The sequence below is a fragment of the Diachasma alloeum genome, unplaced genomic scaffold (genome assembly GCF_001412515.2).
Source record: "Diachasma alloeum isolate Michigan unplaced genomic scaffold, Dall2.0 Dall_scaffold_00884, whole genome shotgun sequence".
Lineage (NCBI taxonomy): Eukaryota > Metazoa > Arthropoda > Insecta > Hymenoptera > Braconidae > Diachasma > Diachasma alloeum.
Window position 1 is genome coordinate 37,850 of NW_021681005.1, and position 16,628 is coordinate 54,477.

Here is a 16,628-nt window from a genome sequence, read left to right on the forward strand (position 1 = left end):
AAAAAATTACAGAATTTTCCTCGTAGGAAAGGGGACGCGCTTCGCGCGCGTATGCGTTGACGAGTATTTTATGCATATTATTTATGATCCTTATGTATTTGGTCATTCGTTTGCTTTTTCATCTGATTTCTATATTTTCTCATTTAAATTATAATTTATAATGATAATTTTTTTTTCGATACATCGAAAAATTGTTTTCATTGTAACTAGTAATTTTCAATTTAATATAAAATGTATGATGTAATAATTTTTAATTTGAATCAAGTTGGAAAAAGGTCTTGAGAATTAAATTTTCCAAGCTAAGATAAACTTGAAATATTCCTAAGAAACAGACGGCTGACCGAAAATGTTTCACCTATTTTTCAATAGAGGACGTGAAGAAATTTCATTTTTTGAAAATGGATAAACATCTTTAACTCGAGCAACAAACAATGAGGACAGAGTAATTTCGATTACAGTTGAATGTCGTGTCACCCTCAGAAACCAAAAAAATTATCAAAAATTTAAAAAAAGCGTCGGTATGTACCGGTTCCAGATTTTTCTTCGCATAGCATTCAAAAAATTTTGACGCAAAATGAAGGGATTTCTCTCAGTTTTGCACCACGGGCATGAGGATGTTTTTTTCCTTTTTGTACTAAAAAAAACATTTTTGATACGCAACATCTTTTCCCAGAAAATGTATCAGTTTTCCGCCACAGTATTAGATAAAATTCTTTTTTCTCTAATATTTGAGAAAATCTTATCCCCTACAAATACAATAGCAAGCAGTCGTGCAAAAAATCACGTCGCTAGACAAGATAAGAGTGTGAACGCCGTTTGACGGACAATGTGATGAAAATAGTTAATATATTGTTTGAAATGGAACTTGCGGGGACAAAAACCTGAATATCTTCTGCCGACGTCATAATGTGCAAAGAAAATTCGGCACTCGTAATAGTAATTATACATTGAAGGATATGACCGTTATTATTATGGAATAGAATAGAATACAAACATGAATATCTTGGAAACTAGAATTGACATACTGAACATTCTCACGCGGACGTCCAGTTCATCGTCTGAAATTCTTCATCTTTTTTCATGAAAAAAATTCGTAGGTGTATTATAACCAAATTGTCTTGAAATTATAAAATTATTTAAGGGGAGACTACTATGAGTTTCAAAAGTCGTGGGTTATTGAAGTGAGACTTTTCATACGTTGAAGATCGATTATATAGATCTGAAAACGAATAATTAGTGCAAAAAAAAATTTTTGTTATTGTTCGTTTGCCCGGAAACGCTTAAAATGCTAAAAACAGTCCAGGGCCTCCAATTTTTGAGCTACAGAAGATTTGTTTTTTTCAAAATTTTCGGAAAAATGTGTGGAACAACAATTATGAGCCAGTTTTTTGAAATTCGAATCCTACACAGCCGATTTCGGTTTTTTTCATATAAAAAAATTCACTATTTGTGTAAAAAATACAAAAAAAGCAAATTTAGCTATGTAAGAGGCGGATTAAAAAAAAATAGCTCGTAATTGTTATTCCACATATTTTTCCGAAAATTTTGAAAAAAAAATCCTTCGTAGCTCAAAAATTGGAGGCCCCGGACGGTTTTTGGCATTTTAAGCGTATTCGGGCAAACGAATAATAGAAAAAAAAATTTTTGCACGAATTATTCGCTTTCAGATCTATATAATCGATCTTCAACGGATGAAAAGTCTCACTCCAATAACCCACGACTTTTAAAATTCATATATAGTAGTCTCCCCTTAACAGATTTTTTCAATTCTACCGCTTCATTACAGTCGATATAGTAGTTATCCCGATATCCAACAGCGCACAAGCTAAGTCGCCTTTTGAAAAGGCAACCCGAATAATAGCACTAATAATAATAATGATATCCACATTTGTAGTCTAACCTCGAAATTCATTACAAACAACTGTACATATATATCCGTTGAGGCTTATTCGAGCATTGAGGAGAAAAATTACATAGGAATTATCAACAAAATTCAGATACAATTTCATCTAACATTTGGCAATATCAGTACAAAGAAGAAAGTACGGTAGCTATGATTTGAGATATGAAAACAAAAAAAATAAGACATTCCATGCTATCATATGGTCGCCCACTGATGGAAAAAAACGTAACAGAAGCACGTGGAAGTGAATGGCTGCATGGTCATGCTTTTTTCTATTAAAGTTCAATCATGCTAGGTAAAAAAATGAGGTAAATAGATCAATAAAGAGCAGGAATATAAAGAACATCAACAAAGAGCAATCAAGTCGAATGCTGTCGAAAATGATGGCACCTGAAATGGCGAAATGCTACGCCGATTCTGTTAAAAGTACTAGAAAAAATACAACGGTTGAATCAAAGGAGAATGAAATACAACCACAAGAGGTCAAGAAGGACACGAAAAAAGCTAAATCTTCATCTAGGTCTACGAATTCCAATTGGCAGAAATATAAAGACCTTGTTAATACACCTGGGACACAAAAATCACCTTCTAAACGACATTCAACGAACTCTGAGGTGCCTTACAGGGACAAGAGAGTGGCCAAAGGGAAAAAGGCCCCACATTTGGTTCAATCTGTAAGTTGGATTGTCGATAACTTTATATATATAGGGGAGAGTGGGGTAAAACCACCCCGTTTGATTTTTTCAAAAATGTTAACAGCTCATTCAATTTGAAATGAAATGGAATATTTTTTTTTCCATGGAAACTACACTTCCCCTTTAGAATGAGCCTAGACTGATCTCAATTAATGAATTAATTCCAGAGTTATGAGTATCACAAAAAAGTCAAAAGGGGCCGTTTTACCCCACTCTCCCTTAACTTAAATTTTGCAGATGAAAATGTGAAATTAATTCTAAATGGAAGTTGATATGAACATAAATAGAGGAGGTTGGGGTAAAACGGACACTTGACTTTTTTTAAAATGTTAATGAGGAGTTGAAATGTTGATGAAATTGAATAATTTTTTTTCAATACAAAGAACAATTCTTTCTCTTTGTGACGAGCCTAAACTGAGCTCAATTGATCAATTTGTTTCTGAGTTATAAATAATTTTAAAAAAGTCTAAAGTGTCCATTATTTTACCCCACCCTCCCCTAAATATTCTGGTTGAGTTCGTGTTTGATTGGCAGTCTATCATTATTGATAATAATTAATTTAGAAGTGCCAAAATAACACAGAGTGTTATCAGAAATATAAAATGTTTTTAAAAATTAGAAAAAAAAATGAATAAAACTTTGGTGCCTAATACGAAAATTGTCATCACTATCAAACTTTTCTGATGAATAATTTATGGTTTTGGGTACCCCCATTGTAGAGGATGTCCTAGTCAAACGAGTAACTATTATTTAAGGAGATAATTGTAGAGAAAATATGATGGATTAATTTTGTATTTTCGTCACAGTTAGAATTCATGTAAGAAATTATCAATGATGAATAATTTTGTTTTCGGGCGTTTTAAATTTACTTTTGCTCACTACACTCAACGATTTACATGGAGTTTGGATATACTACTTTAAACTCTAATTTTGCAGGGAATTCCCCAAAAAATATGTTCACCTCCCTTAGTTCAGAAGATTGATTTGTTGAAAGAGAATGATGAATCAGTAGAATGGTTAATCTCTATTTTTTCACATATGATGTGAATGTAGTGGAAATGGGGCGAAACGGACACTCAATTTTTTTGTAATAATGATAATTTTTGGACCAATTTATCAATTTATCTCACTATCACATCTCACTCAATTGACATGTATGACAGAATTTTGATGTACATAATGCATATCATCGAGTATCGCCCTCTCATTGGCCAGATTATGACTCTCGAAAATAATCAATAAAATCATTGAATTGATCAAATCCTAACGTCGAATGATACAATTCTATACGTTGAAATTTGAATGAAAAAAATTTTAAATATTTAATTTGCCATATGATTTTCTATGTAAACATAGACTACGAAAAAACTTGGTTAAAATGTACCATGGAAATCACGTAAAAATTACTTTGTTTGACGTAATTGTGACGTATCGCTGCAGATTCGCAGAAATCACTGTTCTCCGCATGAATTTTTATGGAATGTCACGTAAAAATTACGTTTCGATCCAGATTTTTTCCAAGTTTTTACGTAAAAATTTCCGAAAGAGCATGTCGCATCACTTGTACGTTTTGCCACAAAGAGTTTTCGGAATTTTTTTTCTCTATGTAAAATTCTTTCCTGATCTGTTAAAGAACAGAAGATGTGGGCTTAGTTCATTATAAAACGTGAAGAAGCTTTTCTTTTACTCCATAAAAATCTGTCCAACAAAGATGTTTTGACGAATTTCTTTGAATCTTCTCCTTCCGACAAATACACGGTTAAGGGAAATTCGAGTTTCGTAGTAGGATCTAAAATAAAAGAATCACCTTAATGGGGATATGATGGTTTCCATGCCTTTAAGAATGTTTTAATTAGCAGAAAAAAATTATTTGAAGTTATTTATTACTAATTTTTTTCTTCTCGCATACCCTTTCGGGTCTTTACGATTTGTTCCCTTCCCACCCCCCTCAACCCCCTGTACCGCATTTGCCGAAGGGAGGGAAAACCTCATTCGAGGGAAAAACCTGACCTGGTACAGTCGTCCTTTTTGACGTGACTACCGCTCGGCAGTGAAACTGTGAGATTAGAGCGCTATAAATTTTTGACCGCCGGTGCCGGGAAGCGAACCCGGATCATTGGCATACGAGTCTAGCACTCTAACCGCACGGCCACTACCGTCGGTGTTATTTATTACTATTTATCTATTTATTATCTTTATCGAGGTTCAACATCAAGATTGCCAATGACAGAGCCAATGAATATACCGTTAGTTTTTAGCATTTGGTATGCAGGGTATAGTATAATATCATATAATCTTATATAATATAATTTCTCTTTTTCATTTTTTTTTTCGTCAAGTAATTTTAACAAGATGACGTAGGAGTATACAATGAAATTCATAAGTGTTACTTGATAGATTACATACATCAGTGCCTAAGATCAGTGAGGAATTGATACAGCTTGACTGATAAGGTAGGCAGTGAGTCACAGAACATGTCAATGGCGTTGTCAGATATGACCCAGGCGTTGACTGCATTAGAAATTCTATAAAGAGGTGATGACAGTGTTAAATTCGAGTTTGCACGAAGCAAGTAAAATAATTGCCTAGACCTTGAATGTGATCGGAAGGTCCTGGGTTCAAATCCCGGCCTGGACTATCCATTTGTAAGGTACCTTAAAGGGTATCTCTAGCATCCCTGGACATTCCAAAAAAGTGAAGTCAAAATAACAAAAACCCCTCTAATTAATTAACGAAACCCCTAATTTCCGAACGACTATACCGGGCCATATTTTCTTTACATATTAAATGTCGATTAATAGAAAAAAAATGATCACATGACTATACACAAATAATATCATTGAAAAATGAAATAATCAGCGCAATTTTCATATTATTATTTGTGGAATATGCAATGGAAATAGAAATCGCCCAGAAACTAACACCCGCCCAGAAATTGACCTGTTTACCCTAGTATCACGTCTGTGTGGTAAACGACAAAATGACCGGTCATTTTCGGTCAGTTTTCTCACCTACCACTTCCGATAATCCACCCACAAAATAATTTGCAAACCAATCTGGAAATTCTTCAATCCTTCCCTGGTAAAACAGTCCGATTATTTCCGACTGGGTGATAAAAAATGAATCGGCGTTAATGATGTTNTTAAATTCCGATTGGCTGGTAGGTAGAGTTTGGAGTTTGAGAAAATTATGAGAATTAATGGGAACAAGGGTATGTGGCCGTTATCGTCCGATTACCTTCCAAAAAAGTGGTTGATTGATCTCGTATTACGCATATAAATATTTAATATTTATTGCTCATTTAAATAAAATAAAAAATAAAAATAAATAAAAATATTAAATGTAAATAAAAAAAAAAATATTAGAAATAATAAAAAAAAATACNATTTAATATTTATTGCTCATTTAAATAAAAAAAAAAATAAAAAAAAAATAAAATAAAATAAAAATAAAATAAAATAAAAATATTAAATAAATATAAATAAAAATATTAAATGTAAATAAAAAAAAAAATATATTAGAAATAATTAAAAAAAACAAAATACAAATATTTAAATGAGCAATAAATATTAAATATTTATATGAGCAATATGAGATCTATCAACCACTTTTTTGGAAAGTAATCGGACGATAACGGCCACATACCCTTGATTCTATTAATTCTCATAATTTTCTCAAACTCTAAACTCTACCTAGGGTAAGCTACCCAGTAGATGGACACTGCCCTATAGATGGACGAGCTACTTTTGGCTAGGAAATTACGCAAAAAAATACTGAAATGTGAATTGTTGCTTTGAATTTTCACTAACTGTTGTGATTCTTAACCCCTGAGGGGCGATTTGTTTTCGATCAATTTTTTTTTTCAATTGCTAAACAACAAACGTCCATCTACTGGGCGGTTTTCTTAGGCGTTCATCTACTGGGCAGTTTACCCTACCAGCCAATCGGAATTTAACGGGCAAAGACAGAAACATCATTAACGCCGATTCATTTTTTATCACCCAGTCGGAAATAATCGGACTGTTTTACCAGGGTTGTTTTCTTCATTCAGCACGAATATCATTCAAATTGCGTGTCTATTCCAGCAAGTGACCAATATAATGGCAAATATGGACCTTAATAACACGGAGCTAACGAATCAAGTGGCAATAGACTGTGAAATGGTTGGTATCGGTGACGGTACCGAGAGTATGTTAGCAAGAATATCGATAGTAAATCGCCATGGAGCCTGTATTTACGACAAATATGTCAAGCCCAGAGAGACTGTCCAAGACTACCGCACTCCAGTGAGTGGAATCCGCCCACACCACCTTCAAAATGGCGAAGAATTCGACATAGTTCAGGCGGAAGTAGCTAACATCTTACGAGGAAAGATTCTAATTGGTCATGCACTTAAAAATGACCTTGCTGTTCTTTTTCTATCACACCAAAAGAAGAATCTGCGGGACACGTCAAGGTACAAACTCTTTAGGATGATCTCAAAAGGAAATACTCCAAGTTTGAAGAAACTCGCTGCTGAGTTACTGGGCATTGAAATTCAGAGTGGTGAGCACAATTCTGTGGAGGACGCCAGAACTGCAATGCAGCTTTACGTGTTGTACAGGAATCGTTGGGAATCTGATATCCGTTCTAGATGATCTTTACAGCATACGCGGAGGTAATTTTAATTAAACAACAAATGAGTTTTCTTTAATATTGGGAGACTTTAGAGAGAAAAAAAATTACAGACGGATGTATCTTCAATACAGCTGTAATTGTACGTGGATACGTTCATGGTCTTTCCTTCTTTCTCGAATTTCCTAGAAACTCCTTGAATTTTTTAGAAATTTCAAGAAACTTCTCGAATTATCTCGAAATGTCTAGAATTTTTTAGAATTCCGATAGATGGCGCTGCACATAAAAACTGTTTCCCAAAATAACCCCCCATATTGAAACCATAGACGTATCTACGTTAAAAAACATTTCAGAGAAGAATGTGATTTTAGAATACAGACATGCTAAAAAATTTTGTATTCTTTGGAAAATTTTATCGATTCCTTACCGATTAAATTGAGAAATCCTATCTTTTTCTACAACTTGTTCTGTAATATTTATTGTATTTTGTGCACAAATTCTTTGGCATACAATTTCTAAGCTTTTTTCACTGAATTTTTCCTTGTTTTTATCAGCAAATTCAACCAAAAGAGCTTTGAAAATCCATTCATAGGAAATTTTCAATAGAATCTGATGAGATTTTTATGGAATTTACGTGGAAACGAACAAATTCACGAAGAACTGTATGATTCCATTTAAAATGTTGAATTTACTCATCTCAACGTCTCAAATTATTCTTATATTTGTAGATTAGGGTGTTCTCAATACCTGTGGATAACTTAAAACTAAACAATCATTATTGGCCGGATTGCATCAAGTGTTGTCTTCAACCTTCAGCCTGATCTGACAGCAGCGAGAGGATTTGCAGAAACTGAACCTAAAGTTCTCCCTGGGAGAAAATATCAGGAAATCGGATCAATAATAATAAATGAAATATAATAAATGAAAATAATAATAAATAAGTTTGAATTATTGTCCAAAATGTTAAGGATTTATTTTCGTTAAATGAAGGAATAAAAAGAATTACAAATATATTCAAATTGCTATCGCTGAGTTATTGAATACGATGAATATAATTTTAACCCTCTAATGCCAATGAGTCATGGAACATCAAGTAACTTTACGAGAGTCGTTCCTCAGCATTTGAAGATTAATTCGGGTAAGAATGTTAATCTCACGAAAATTCATTAGCCGAAGTTTGCAAAACTATTTGAATCAGAAGCGATATCGTAACAATTAGTGACCATTCAAACGGAAAGACAAGCGATGTGGATTCCAGTCATCATTCATGAGAAGAAAATAGATCATTCTAAACACGCGGATTTTGACGCGGGACTTGTGTGAAGTCTGAGTGGAGTGGATACCGTCACTTGATGTTTTTTCACGTTAAAAAAAGGCATAAAATGTTTTATTTCCATACTTTTGCTTCCGAATGGAAGCAAATTTGTAAATTATTAGCAAAAACCCTCTTTAAAAAAAATTGATGTCATCTTTTGGGTCAGCAATCTATTTCGCCAGGAATAACCTTAGGCCTAGGAACAAGTATAATCTTTCCTTAAGATCTTAGATTATACAAAAATTTGTTTTATATTCCGTTTTCAAAAGATATTTTCTGAATATATATTTTTTATACATATCTATTTTTTGCTCAATTTTTCAAAAAAATTTCAAAATCCCTTTAAAAAGTTCAAAAAAATGGTCTCAAAAAGTTAGTCTCCGATAATTCAGAATCATCTGAAACGTGGAGATTTACTATTCCCTCAGAAAGTGCTTATACGACCTTTTTGCACAAATTTTCCGGAAAATACAAAAAAGTGTTTATACGACCTTGTTGCACAGCGCACGCGAAATCTATTTTCGTTCGGCTTGAGGTAATGTTGTCTTGAATAATAAAAATTTTCATTATTCTATAATCTAAGAACTGAAATTCTCTTCACTATGAGGTCAATGAATTTATCATGTCAGGTACCACTGAATTTCGCGACCCCGTTATCAGCACTTGTAGTTAATCACCGAGGCAGATATTGAGTTGATTATATATCAATCTCTGTTGTCCTTTGCAGCACAATCAGCCTTTCTATTCTGACTTATTCTCCCATTACAATATCCATAATTATGTGAAACCCTATTGGACGCCTGTTCTCACAAATTCTTCGGCAAGTGAAATTGAAAAGTGAGAATGTTATCAGAGGGGAGCAGCACGCAAGTGACAGGCTATCGTGCATTAACGTCTTGGAGATTACGACACGAAGAAGAAGGGAGGAGTAATTGCTCCGGTTTTTTCCTCTGCCTCGTGATCAGTGAAATCAGTGTAAGCGTTGAGCTGTTGGGAGGCAGTCATTCGACTTTCTTAGAGGAAGTATCTTTCTAAATATGCGGGTGGTGGTGATTGGAGCCGGGAGCGCAGGTCTTGCTGCTCTGAGACATTGTGCAGAGGATCTGAAGAGATCGAAGGAGAATGAAAAAATTGAAGATGGAAGAGTTAGTGATGTTGTTTGTTATGAGAGATGCGATAAAATTGGGGGCACGTGGGTTTATACGGAGGAGACTGGGATTGACAAGTACGGGCTGCCTATTCATTCCAGCATGTATGACAGTCTGAGGTAATTATATTCACTCTTGTTACTCAAAATATATCTGGTCTATCCGGGATAAAGCAGCATGAATAAACTCTAGTTGAGTCGTTCAGTGTAACGAGGAAAAATAAATTTATCAACGCTAAAAAGATTAATATTTATCATTGATAATTTTTTTCGTGAATTCTAAATTTGATGAGTAAGGAATTGACCAATTAACACTCCGTTGGGCGCACTGTAAGCGCCACGCCGCACCAGCATAAATCGACATAATGATAAATTTGAAAGATCTGGGAAAAATCTGAAAAAAATTAAGAGTGATCCAGATCGTATGCGTGAAGAAGTCCCGTGAGATTTTTTGTGTTCAGTGTTACTCTTAAGTATATATTGAAGCTCAAAGTTGCCATGGTTTTCTGAAAATTCGCCTTATACACGGTGCACGTATGAAAAAATCGTATAGAAATATTCTGTACGGATTGCGTATAGAATTTCTATAGGATTGTCGTATATGATATTCGAAGATTTTTATACGGATATTTTTTATACAAATTATTTCTATACGATTTCTATAGGTTTGATCCCATACGACCCACTGCCACATGTATAGAAACATTTCGTATGGAATTGCGACATTTCTCCACGTTTTTCTCTGGAATACTTTGACATCTTTCGTATGAATAGAAACATTTATGTAAAAATTTATGTATAGAAATAATTCGTATGGAAAGTGTTCGTATGGAAATATCCGAATATCATATACGGAAATTCTATAGAATTTCTATACGCAATCCGTATAGAAAATTTCTATACGATTTTTTCATACGTAACGACCCGCAGTTTTGGAATACAAATTTAAAAATCTAACTACTTATGATATTTTTAGCGGATATTTTCATTGACAGGGTTTCTAGACACTTCAAAATGAGAAATTTTTTCTCAAATTTTTGTCAAAGTCAAATTTTTTAAAAATTTTCTGAGGCTTTACTGCAGTGTAATTTAAAAAATCGGAAGAAGTGCGCGACGTTCATAGCGTGACCAACGGAGTGTTAAATGCTTTCTTCAATTATATTTTTGAACAATAGTCTCACGTTTGACTGATATTTCGACATAACACGCCGTTTCGGGTGCGTAGAAACGTAAATTATTTATTACAAAAGTTTAACACTGACAATTTTAATCACATGCATGGATAAGGGAGTCACAATAGACGTTCCTTTTTTTTTGTAATGTCTTCCTGAAGGAAAATTCAATTCTTCCTCTTCGTGATGAGCCTGAACTGAGCACATCCATTCGTTTTTATCCATTTATTCAATTTGTTTTTTAGTTATGAACATTTAAACAAATATCACTAGTATTCATTTTATCCCACCTTTGTCCATATAACATTGAATAATGACCATTTGATAAGTTTCATATTTTTCTATACTTTTTATCCACGTTTATATTGCAAATTAATCTGCAAATATTGAGTCACCTTATTTGTTTCTATTGATTTTTTTCATTTGCTTTGATTTCTTCTGTGTAGAACTAATTTACCTAAAGAAGTTATGGGATATCCAGACTTCCAATATGACGTAGAAACCAGTAAAAGTTATCTGACGCGTACAGAAATCCTGGAATTCTTGGAGCGATACTGCGATCACTTCCGAGTTCGTCAATACATACATGCAAGTATTGTTCCAAAAAATGGTGTAGAACGATTAACCCTAGATTGGTCATCCTATGATGGAAACCCCGCCGCGCGTCGTTTCTCTTTAATTACAATTGACTGACTAACCGAAAAAAAAAATCGACTTTGTCAACTGAAGTGTCTAAAAAATTATAGTAGTTTTTAGAACAACATATTTCACAAAATTCCTAAAGAAAAAAAATTATTTCGGACCAATGAATTATTTTTTCCCATGTTAAGGATGTATTACACCCTTTTTGCCAAAGTTCACATTTTTTAAATTTTTCTGGTAAATCGTTCATCGGATTGACGTGAAAAAATATACCGTTTTTGCGTTTTATCATTATTGACTGACTCACGAAGTTTCATGTTAGATCAATCATTTTCCTGCGTTTTTTTCTAAAACTTTTCGGAAATTCACAAAACTTTAGAAAAAATGCAGGAAAATGATTGATCTAACATGAAACTTCGTGAGTCAGTCAATAATGATAAAACGCAAAAACGGTATATTATTTCGCGTCAATCCGATTAATATTTTGCCAGAAAAATGAAAAAAACGAGAATTTTGGCCGAAAGGGTGTAGCACATCCTTAAATGAAATTGCCCATGACGCGACGTTGCTGGAAACCCGTTAAACGGGCCCGGGCAGTGTAGAGTGAATTCGGCAACGCTGAAGCCTAAATAACACGGCGGCGAATCCCCGCGAAGGTGACTAAGTCGCAGGGTTGCGTTTGGTGACCAGACTAGGGTTAATTGTATTGATTTAAGAATTGAGGAATTTGCGTAGTTTCTCCATAATGTGGAGCTAGTAGAGCCCACTCTTAGAGGGGAAAACGCAAAGAAATGGAAGGTGACGGTCAAGAATCTCAAAGATGGATCGACGAGGACAGAACATTTCGATGCCGTTATGGTCTGCAATGGCCATTATTTTCAACCATATCTACCAGTCATTGAAGGCCGGAAGGAGTTCAAGGGAAAACAGCTGCACAGCCATGATTATCGAGTTCCTGAGGTTTTTGCGGATAAAACTGTCGTTGTTGTAGGCGCAGGGCCATCAGGTGCGGAAAAATGACCTATGGCTACACTGAGAGAAAAACAGCCGAGTTCTCAAACAAGTCTTACTTGTGCAAAAAAAAATCATTTGTTAAAAATTATCAGAAAAGGATTTTTTGGTTCCAAACATGCGAAGCGTTCGCCGAGATTGAAAATTTTTATTGCAAAAATAGATTTAGGCCCGGTTGCATCAAGTCCTGTTATCCAAATAAACCCCAGGGTAAAGTCTGTTTCAAATTCGAAACAAACAATTATTTTTTTGTAATTTTCAACTAAAGATTTTGTTGGCCCAAACAAGACTTGTTTGAGATCTTTTTCGTTTTTCTCTCAGTATATTATTCAATAATGGTGGGCGTGAAAAACTTGTCATTTCGGATGTAATTCGATAATCTTAGTACCCAACTAGCGCATATCGCGTTCGAATCCATTCTGCGGTATAATTCGTTTTTCATTCAAAAAAACAAGGGCTCGAGCCTATCCGACAGAAGGCATGTGACGGTTACTTTTGGTGTATTAGTCTCATTTTTTTTATTTCTACCAATTTCTTTTCAGATTTTTAGCTATCACTTCAGTTCTCTTTTTGTGAAGATTTATAAAACCTTCCCAGAATTTAGCACGCGCCTATGGACGTACGCATAGACATTTTCTAAAAAAGAGTAAAATTTCAATTTGTTTTCAAGGAAAAATGAAGAATCACAAAATCTATCAATTACAAAATAAGCAATTAGCAATAATTTTTTTTTTTGATTTTGCTCTTTTTGGAAGTAAAAACAAGAAAAGAATCATTTGAATTCCATCTGCATCCAATTTTATGTATTTGGCCCTTGTTATTCCTTCCATGCCATTTCATCTACACGAGGAGAAAAGTTGGGAAAATTTTTTTTCCGTACTGATATTCACTTTTCTCGTCCGGGGATTGGTATTGGCCCCTCCCCAAACTCGTAGAAGTGAAAATCACTACGGAAAAATATCGTTCACGACTATTACCATGGGACTGTTTTACTCGCGTGGTTGGCCAGTCCTCGCCTTCGGCTCGGACGTCAACTCCACGCGAGTAAAAAACCCGATGACACTTGCCCTGAAATATACTATGCATGATAAAATATCGGCTATCAACAATTCTAGTGCTGTTCAAGTAAAATTTCTGGTCGTTTTTGGTAACATTTATGAAGATTTCTGATGAAATTTCTGGAGATTTCTGTGGAAATTTCATATCAATTTTTTCCTAGCTGGCACTTTGCGCCCCTAGCACAAGAATTCCCCTTGCTTTACCCTTGCTAGCACTAGAATTTTCTAAAGAATTTTTCTCCGTGTAACTAATCGGTGATTTGTCGCGTAGAGTGCCAATCTCCCTCGTAATTCCCTTACTTGCGCAACTAACACGTTCATTGTCTCGGGGTCTAATTTTGTTTACGTAAAAAGTGTTGAGAATGAAAACGTGTGCACTAAAATTTACTGGACGTTCTCATTACCATCAATTTTGTGATGTCGTCAGGAATGGATCTGACACTGGAGATTTCGAAGAAAGCACGAAAAGTTATTTTAAGTCATCACAATCGAAGTCCCATTGCCACAGTTTTTCCAGAAAACGTATATCAGCTTCCCGACATTAAAAAACTCACCGAAAAAGAAGTCGAATTCACGAACAATACTCGAGAAGAAGCTGATGTTATATTTTACTGCACTGGTGAGAGTAAAACACGAATTTTTAATTGAATTCAAGGAATTTTATGCATTCTCTATTCTATGTGATAATTCCTCATGGTGATTAAAGGGTACAAGTACAGTTTCCCATTCCTGTCACCGCGATGTGGGGTCAGGGTCGATGATAACATGGTGACACCCCTATGGAAACATTTGATATCGACAGAAAACCCAACATTAGCTCTTATTGGTCTGCCGTTTTATGTTTGTGCATTCAGTATGTTTGACTTACAAGTAAGTGTTTTAAATAACGAACAGAGAAAAAAAGTTTCTAGTTTCTGGTAACAATCTCTGGAGTTCAGTAGGGTAGGGTGGGGTAAAATGGACACTACTTTTTTAAAATTATTCGTAACTCAGAAACAAATTTATCAATTTATCAATCCTAATTATTTATCATTTATGGAAATGATAAATAATTAGGATTATTTATCATTTCCACATGATGGAGCTCAGTTTAGACTCGTCATAAAGGGAAAGAATTGTTCTTTGTATTGAAAAAAAAAATTATTAAATTTCATCAACATTTCAACCCTTCATTAACATTTGAAAAAAAGTCAAAAGTGTCCGTTTTACCCCAATCTCCCTTACTAAAATCCAGAGAGCAAAAAATCTTGAATTTCACGGGAATTTTCACTCATTCTAAGAGAAGGTTCTCTGAGAATCAGAGAAAAAGTTCTAGTTCTTAGTAATTTTCACTGAAATCCAGTACTCATGGCACATCAATTGAGGCATATTTCCTCTTATTTCACTTTGCTCTTGTATATCATTCGACATACGTCCTCCAAAAATTTTTCTAGCTCATATGATTGCAACTGTTGCCTTCGCATCGGGCTGCAAACTCATATCCGCCAGAAAAGTTTTTTTTCCGCCTAATGACGAAACATACTATTTTATAATTTATTGGAATATCCTCAACGATTTTTATTGACCCCAGAGGAAAGAGGGGTAGTTATTTGAGGCAGTCAAAAAAGTTCAGTCCAAAATGTTCCCTATACCCTGAAAATTTTTTCAAGAGAAAGTCATATAGCCCGAGTGCTGACGTGTTAAGGATGTACTACACCCTTTCGGCCAAAATTCATGTTTTTTTTATTTTTCTGGCCAATTATTGATCGGATTCATACGAAATAATATACTGTTTCTGCGTTTTATCATTATTGACTGACTCACGAAGTTTCATGGTAGTGCAATCATTTTCCTGCATATTTCCAAAGTTCTGTGAATTTCCGATAAGTTTTAGAAAAACCGCAGGAAAATGATTGCACGATCATGAAATTTCGTGAGGCGTTAAGTACACTGAGAGAAAAATTTCCTAATACTATATACTATACTTATACTTGAGAGAAGTATATTATTTTCAATGGTTTAAATCTCAGAATGTTTGTGGTTCACGGAGCTCAAATGAACTCTCACTTATCACTATCGTTGCGCATTATATCATGAATATATTACACATCGAAAGAGTGGAACTGCATAACAAAAAAATTATGAAAACAATAAATACTTGACGATTGGCGATTCTTCTACGCGATTTGAGTGCGTTCATTTACGACAAAATCATACTTGAGTACAAAAATATTTTAAAGCATGAGACCTTTCTCGGGCCACATGTGTTGAGATGTCTGGTAGAAATGAGCAATTGAAGAAAAATTACTTCTCTCACGAAAATATGTTTTAGATATTAGAAATTTTTTTCTCAGTGTAACGATAAAACGCAAAAACGGTATATTTTTTCACATCAATCCGATCAACAATTGGTGTAATGACCTTTCTCACCAAACTTAGTCCGTTTTTGGAACTGAATTTCAGTGGTTTTTTCACTGAAACTAAGTAACCAGTTTCTGGATTTCAATGCCATGCCTTATATAGAACCATGAGTTTCTGCATTTTAGTATCGCGGTTCTGGAAACCGGAACCTTGTTTTCTCTGTGAAGGTAAAGACGGTAAAGACCGAACAATTTTTAATAACGATCTATTTCAAGGTGAGATTTGTTCTCAAATATTGGACCGGGAAAAAGACTCTTCCGAGTAAAGAAATAATGCTTGCTGAAGAGACTCAAGAATTCGAAAAAAAGAAGAAACAAGGCCTGGAGAAACGTCATTTCCACATGATGGGGCCTGAGCAGGGGCCTTATTTCGACGATTTAGCGAACACTGCTGGACTCACTCCCCTCCCCCCTGTTCTCGCGAAACTCCACAACGAGAGTAGCATGCGTTTCCTAGATGATCTGGTACACTATCGAGAGGATCGATATAAAATATTAGATGACTTCAACTTTGTCCAATTGTAATCGACATTTATATCCGAAGATTCAAACCAATAAACCGTGACAATATCAATACATGTTACTGTGATTCCACGTTTGTTTGTATACAACGTATAATTAAGGATTAATCTATTATTCCTTCCAATGATTTTTCATCCAAATTTCCCTTCA

At 34.6% G+C, this 16,628-nt stretch overlaps 2 protein-coding genes across 2 annotated transcripts; both read left to right on the forward strand.

Annotated features, from left to right (window-relative positions):
* The first annotated feature begins 1,901 nt into the window (after positions 1 to 1,901).
* Positions 1,902 to 8,231, forward strand: LOC107045186 (RNA exonuclease 4). Its single transcript, XM_015267346.2, has 3 exons — positions 1,902 to 2,577; positions 6,684 to 7,255; positions 7,941 to 8,231. The coding sequence occupies exons 1-2, from the start codon at positions 2,272 to 2,274 to the stop codon at positions 7,233 to 7,235; spliced, it is 858 nt and encodes a 285-aa protein (XP_015122832.1). The 5' UTR covers positions 1,902 to 2,271; the 3' UTR covers positions 7,236 to 7,255; positions 7,941 to 8,231.
* Positions 8,232 to 9,518: 1,287 nt separating this feature from the next.
* Positions 9,519 to 16,532, forward strand: LOC107045202 (flavin-containing monooxygenase FMO GS-OX5). The gene is made up of 6 exons (XM_015267372.2): positions 9,519 to 9,794; positions 11,293 to 11,434; positions 12,224 to 12,494; positions 13,985 to 14,176; positions 14,264 to 14,427; positions 16,173 to 16,532. Exons 1-6 carry the CDS (start codon positions 9,565 to 9,567, stop codon positions 16,479 to 16,481), a joined length of 1,308 nt encoding a protein of 435 aa, XP_015122858.1. The 5' UTR covers positions 9,519 to 9,564; the 3' UTR covers positions 16,482 to 16,532.
* The last annotated feature ends 96 nt before the right edge of the window (positions 16,533 to 16,628 follow it).

Coding starts and splice junctions, on each gene's coding strand:
- LOC107045202 (XM_015267372.2), top strand. CDS start 9,565: ATGCGGGTGGTGGTGATTGGAGCCGGGAGCGCAGGTCTTGCTGCTCTG. Junction 12,495..13,984: donor TGTAGGCGCAGGGCCATCAG/GTGCGGAAAAAT, acceptor TGATGTCGTCAG/GAATGGATCTGACACTGGAG. Junction 14,177..14,263: donor TGTTATATTTTACTGCACTG/GTGAGAGTAAAA, acceptor TGGTGATTAAAG/GGTACAAGTACAGTTTCCCA.
- LOC107045186 (XM_015267346.2), top strand. CDS start 2,272: ATGCTGTCGAAAATGATGGCACCTGAAATGGCGAAATGCTACGCCGAT. Junction 2,578..6,683: donor CCCCACATTTGGTTCAATCT/GTAAGTTGGATT, acceptor TGTCTATTCCAG/CAAGTGACCAATATAATGGC.